This window comes from Drosophila gunungcola (genome assembly GCF_025200985.1).
Source record: "Drosophila gunungcola strain Sukarami chromosome 2R unlocalized genomic scaffold, Dgunungcola_SK_2 000012F, whole genome shotgun sequence".
In the NCBI taxonomy this organism is placed as follows: Eukaryota; Metazoa; Arthropoda; class Insecta; order Diptera; family Drosophilidae; genus Drosophila; species Drosophila gunungcola.
In genome coordinates this window covers 654,049-660,062 of record NW_026453170.1, presented here as the reverse complement: position 1 = coordinate 660,062, position 6,014 = coordinate 654,049, and the positions used below count along the sequence as shown (strand labels likewise).

The 6,014-nt window shown below is 53.0% G+C and overlaps 1 protein-coding gene across 2 annotated transcripts; it reads left to right on the top strand.

The window, feature by feature from the left end:
• Nucleotides 1-47: 47 nt before the first annotated feature.
• Nucleotides 48-5,173, top strand: LOC128255859 (anillin). Of its 2 annotated transcripts, XM_052985660.1 has the most exons (12): nt 48-318; nt 421-717; nt 781-1,260; nt 1,342-1,708; nt 1,773-2,150; nt 2,212-2,383; nt 2,544-2,679; nt 2,747-2,938; nt 3,019-3,237; nt 3,292-3,658; nt 3,782-4,080; nt 4,143-5,173. In XM_052985660.1, the coding sequence occupies exons 1-12, from the start codon at nt 301-303 to the stop codon at nt 4,857-4,859; spliced, it is 3,642 nt and encodes a 1,213-aa protein (XP_052841620.1). In that variant the 5' UTR covers nt 48-300; the 3' UTR covers nt 4,860-5,173. The 2 variants fall into 2 exon arrangements, with proteins under 2 accessions (XP_052841620.1, XP_052841618.1); XM_052985658.1 differs by having other exon boundaries at nt 781-1,708.
• Nucleotides 5,174-6,014: the final 841 nt, after the last annotated feature.

The following is a 6,014-nucleotide window of genomic DNA, read 5'->3' as shown; positions in this document are numbered from 1 at the left end:
CACCACAACCGTTTTCCTACCAAATTCGGTATTTCAGCGTGGTCAGTTGATGGTCTTACTGCATTTGCGCGTCGTTTTGAAATTATTCAACACATCTCAAACGCCAACCGCCGAAAAAAGCAGAAGCGACGCGCATAATTTCGAATGCAAACGGCCGCCCAGCCCGCAAGTAGTGAATAGCAAACATCCGTTGAAAATCGCCAACGTTAAGTGCCGAGCAGTACAGTTAATTAAATTCTAGAGTGCGCGCAACTAAAATTCGCATTTGCATCGGCATTTGCAGCAGCTGCAGCAACAACAATGGACCCGTTTACTCAGGTACGACGGCATTTCGCACACAACGAAGCCCTTTGTCTCGGCGCTGGTGTTGGTAATTGCACTCACGGTTTTTCATGGCCATTTTCCATTTTCCCGCTGCAGCACATGCTCGAGAAGGCGGAACAGCGCAGTCGCGCCCTCGGCATCAGCAACGCCAGCAAATTCCCCCCTCCGAGCTCCGCCACGTCCTCTTCTGGCGGAGATGCGGGGGTCCTGGCCCAGAGAAGCCGCTCGCCGGGAGTCCAGAGCACGGCCAGTGGCGGCGGCAAGGTCGTGGTGCTGGACAAGGCCATGCTGGAGGCGTCGCCGGCCAAGCCACTGCGTCACTATGCGGCGGTCAACAAGGAGAACATGGAGATGGGCATCGAGATAAACATAACCACCGACAAGCCGATTGGGGTAAGTACACGCCCTCCTTTGGTGTTCCGCCCCCATTGCTCATCTGTGCCGGCCCTCCTCCAGGTGCAAGTTGAGATTCAGGAGCAGGAGGTGACCGATGACGACGAGGAGGAGGAGGCAGGCGCTACGAATCCCCTGCTAGAAGCGGAGCCAGTGAACCAGCCGCTGGCCAGGCTGAGGGACACCTCGCGCAGCAGATTGCAGCGCATGGGCGCCCTGTACTCCAACGCGGATGACCTTTCCTCGCCCATCCACCGCACAGAGGGGCAGTTCCATGTGAGAACGAATGAGGACGAGAACAGCGACAACCGCAGCAGCAGGCAGCCCAAGCAGAGATTGGGGAAACTGGCCGCCTTGGCGGACACCATTAACCAATGGGAAGATGACACGTCGCACCACGAAGTGCACAGACCCCTTGAAGCGCCCCCACCAAAACCGCACTTGCCCAGCAGGCGGGCGGAGAAGGCGCCGGCTCCACAGCCTCCCAAGAAGGACGAAGTCGACGAGGCCGCCGGTACGAAGCAGCTCAAGTGGGATCCCAAGGTACTGAGCTCACTGGAGGCTCAAGGTTTTCAGCGCCGTGAATCGTCGACCATTAAACACACCTATGATTATGCCAAACAGGGAGAAGCGGCGCCAGCTGGCAAACAGGAAGGGGCAGTGCCAGCTGCTAAGCCGCCAGTGCCGGAGAAATCGACGACGGTCAGTCAGGTGGCCAAGAGCTTTGGCTCTTCTGCTCCGGCACCCAAGCCAGGCTCATCAGCGCCTCCAGTTAGTGTAAAGACGGGCTTGGTTTCGGGACGGGCGGCCATTTTTGAGAGCAAAGGTGGGCAGTCGCAAGGCAGTCTTCGCAACCAGAAGGATCCTTGCGAGCTGTCGCTGAAGGAGCGCATGAAGCTGTTTGAGTCAGGCAACAACAAGGCCATGTTACCGATGGCGCCAATAGGATCCGCTCCCAGTATTAGCCAAATCAGGGCGGAGGAGGTGAAACGTGAGTTTGGCAGTCGTATGCTAGTATTTTGAACCTTTTTTCACTGATTTATTTGACTTAACAGAGCATTTGGCGGCAGTGCATCCGGTGACGGCTGCCGCTGCGACTACTGTAGTTGCAGCAACCAAGCCTAAAACAGAAAACAAGCTGCGCGACAAAGTGGCCGCTTTGGTGGCCAATGCGCAATCAAGTGCAGAAACCCGCATCAAGGACATCGATCGTCAGAGGCAGGAGGACATGCAGATCATATCGAACCGTTTCAATAAGCAAAAGGAGCTTTTTGACAACCAATCAGCCGCCAGTTCCGTGCCAGCTCCGGCCCCTGCTCGAGCTCCAGCGCCAGCGCCAGCTCCCAGCAAAGCAGTGCGGCCAATGCCGCCGCCTCCACCGCCGCCAATTGCTGGGCTCGCACCCTCGTTGGCCAGCAGCAAAAGGAGATCACGTAAGAAATGACTTAAGCCACATATTCCAGGGGCTTGTGGCTGACACTTCCGCATTTTCAGCTGGTGATGCTCCAATCACCGACGACGACTCCAAGCGGGCCCGCAAATCGCATTCCGATCGCCTATATCCCGCCCTGTCCGACCTCGATTCCAGCGGGGACAACTGCTGTGCCACCGAAACAGCCTCGGCCACGGACGACAGCCATCAACTGGATGAGGAGGAGACCGAAAGGTGCGCTGACAAATGCTACTCCTGCTTGCTATTCCTGCTATGCATCGAGTAGCACTCTAAGACTGATAGCCCTAAGACGAATAGCTTTAAACCCCACCCCTAGACAAGACCAACAATAAAATCGCTTTATTAACTAACCGCTTATCTTTGATTCGTGCAGCTGCATGGATGAGTCCGAGGACCAGTCGCAGACTGAGGACAGCAGCGCCGGCATGTGCAACGGCAGTCTGGGCCGCGAGATAATGAGCGCGGTGCAGCGCAACGAGGCGGAGATGCAGCAGCAGCCCGGCAAGAAAGTGAGTACAGGTCGAAAATCGACAACCCAGCGGGCAGTCACTTTTAATACCTATGCATTCCTTTCAGACTGTGCGCTATGCGGACCACGACTTGTACTACAATCACGAAGGTCAGGACGACAGCTCGATGAACTCCTCGCAGGTCTCTGCCGGCATCGATGACTATCTGGATGAGGCGCTGGTCGAGGACTACGGCAGCACTCAGGATGACGAGAGCGACAGCGGGGACGAGCACAATGCCAGTCGACTCTCCTTGGGCGTAAGTATTTATACAGCAGTAACTGTTTTTATAATTTAAAACCTAATTAAAATAAATTACAACAACGTTTAAACTTGCAGAGCAAAGGGACCACGGCCTCAAACAGCTTTTCCTTCCGCAAGAATCCAGCCTCCACATGCACTCCAATCGAGGAGCACCATGAGTTGATGGACTTGCAGACACCTCTGCCAAGTGGTGCACAGCCTGTCAAGTCCGAATTGAGCGTGAACCAGGACAAAGATAATCTGGTCACCCTGGTACACACGGTCAGCTTCTATCGCCGCCAGCAGAGCGCCAATGTGAGTTTGTCAATGTGATGAGTTGAGACAAGCCTAACTAAGTTTGCATTGCAGAGCTCCAATTCCACGCCGGTGCGCAAGATCTGTCGCGAACAGCAGGTGACGCGATCAGCGCTCGCAGGCGACTGCCATGCCAAGCACAGGCTGGAGTACGACTCCCCTCAGCAGGGCGAGAACGCCGGAGCAGCCGCTGGTCTCACAGATGATCCGACCGACGAGGATGACGAAGAGATGCAGAACGCTCGCGAATTGAACGAGGCCACTCAGGCGCAGGACAAAATCAAGAAGCTGCTGAGTGAGGTGTGCAAGCAGCAGCAGGTGATTGGGCAAGCCAGTCAGGCCCTGAACCTGTGCGCGGCCACCGTCGAGTTTTCCGGCTCCACAGAGTCTGTGGAGGGAGAGCGGTATCTCCTACTGGCAAGTGAGTGTCCCAAGTTCATTCGACTTTATTGCTTCTAGATATAAGGAAGTTTTACGGGAGAAATTTGAATAAGCATTGCCTACATAAAAATTACCAGATAGCTGATGCTTTAACTTCTTGCAGCCCATCGTCGCCAGGCCTGCTTGGACGAAGTCCAGCGTTTGAGAGTCGAGAACAGTATCCGTCCTGTGGGCGCACCAAAGGAAAAGGGCCTGCTGACGGTCAAGGACATTACCATTCCCCTGAGGCAGGAGTACGTGCGTAAAATGGCCTCCGGCAACATCAATGGTCACCATCTTGTGTGCCTACTGAAGTACAATGAGCACGTGCTGGCCACCAAGACAGTGCCCACGATGCCTGGCCTGTTGTCAGTCAAGTTTCCCGATGTCCTGCAGCTGAACAATGTGTATGCCGACTTTAGGGTAAGCTTTAAATCTCTTTCTTAAATGCGACGTCTCTCTAATTGCGAACAATTGGACTCCAGATCACGCTGGAAATCTATGGCATGCTGGCCCAACGTGATCAGCTGCCCCATGAGTTGAAGTACCACATCAATTTGAACAAGAAGGGAGGTGTGAAGACGCCCAAAAAGAAGGGCGGCGAAAATCGGCTGGTGATGCCGCCGGTGCAGAGTCCGGCGGGTCCCCATGTGGTGAGGACGCCTCAGCTGGTGCAATACGGCTTTGCCATCTTCTCGTTGCGTGAAATCCAACGCACTTCCTGGACGCTGACCCAGGTGCTGGGCGTTAGCCCACTGGAGGGCGTGCTTCACATGAAGGTCAACTGCGAACTGTCCGTGAGCGTGGAGCACAAGGGATTCCTAACCATGTTCGAGGACATTTCCGGCTTCGGGGCCTGGCATCGTCGCTGGTGCTATCTGAACGGCTCCGTGCTCAACTTCTGGAAGTATCCGGACGATGAGAAGCGCAAGACGCCCATGGGCAGCATCGATTTGAACGCCTGCCGTTCCCAGAAGGTTACCACCGCGCCGCGCGACATCTGCGCCCGCCTCAACACCATGCTGCTGGAGTGCGAAAGACCGGCGCTGGACACGGATCAGGAGTCGCTGATAATAGTGCCCAACGGACAGACCACCATAGTGCGCCATCTGCTCTCCGCCGACACGAAGGAGGAGCGCGAGGAGTGGTGCGCTTACTTCAACAAGGCGCTCACCCTGCTGCGCGCCTGGGGAGCCCACTGAACTGCTGACCCGCTCCTGCAATCCTGTCTGCAGCAGCGACACTGTCACTCACACTGACACCGACACCAAACGGGCGGGTTGTTTAAAGTTTTCTCTTTTTAAGTTCACTCAGTTTACATTTTAAAAACGCGTTCGCTTATGTCTTCTTTTTGTTTTATGTTTCCGACTCAAATTAATCGTACTCCGCATTGGACACGCTCGTGTTCGTATTTTGTTTGAATACCCTTACATGTACATTGCATTTAGGACGTCTCGCTAAATATATATAATATGTATAAATCCCAGTAAAAGGTTGCTGCCAGTTATACACTGAATAGTTTATAGTTTATTGAATACTTTTATACACGTACACATTTACATTCACATATATCGTTTTGCAAGAACTCGTGGCTATGAAGAAGCGGCTACGTGGTTTCCGCGTGTTAACTATCTTTGTGTCTCTGACCATTCCGAATCTAACAACAAGTGAGAGTTAAAGCTTGCGTGTTATCACGACGCCGGCTGTTCTAGTGCCCAACTCTCCAAACGCTCCGGCACCAGGATTCTCCGCATCCGGCTCTTTTGAACGGACGAACGGCTCGGGCGGTCTTTGTGTACTGTGTAGGTGGTTCATGTCAGGTAGTTCGGTGTGCCTGCTTTCTTGGCCATCTGAATTGACTCTGGTTTCTGGTTTGGAGATACATAACTTCCTTACGTATGTCGTTTGGCCGTCGGCCTAAAGGCTATCTACAAAATGTGGATTACGCATTGCCGCCGGCGGTGTTTTCAGTGTGGGTTCTTCTAGTTCACAACATTATCAAATGTATAGATATACTTGTAGTTTGTATCGGTATATATTTCGACTTGAATCTGCTGTTGGTTGTAAATACTCCAAAATTATTACAGTTTGCCAGATATGCAGGATAAACTTGTGCTTTGTACAACAGTAGCGTTCTCGCTGGATCGGGTTCGGAATACAATTACATATATATTATATACACACTCTGTCTGTGGCGAAAGGAGGGAACAATTGAAGACGAGAGTCGCTACTGTTCGCTGGATTTCGGTTACATTGCCTCAAACTGTTTTGGATATTCCGATTTAGCAATCAAATTGTCAACGTTCGCTAGAATACTAGGGGGGTATAATACTGAAGGATACTTCCATATAACAACT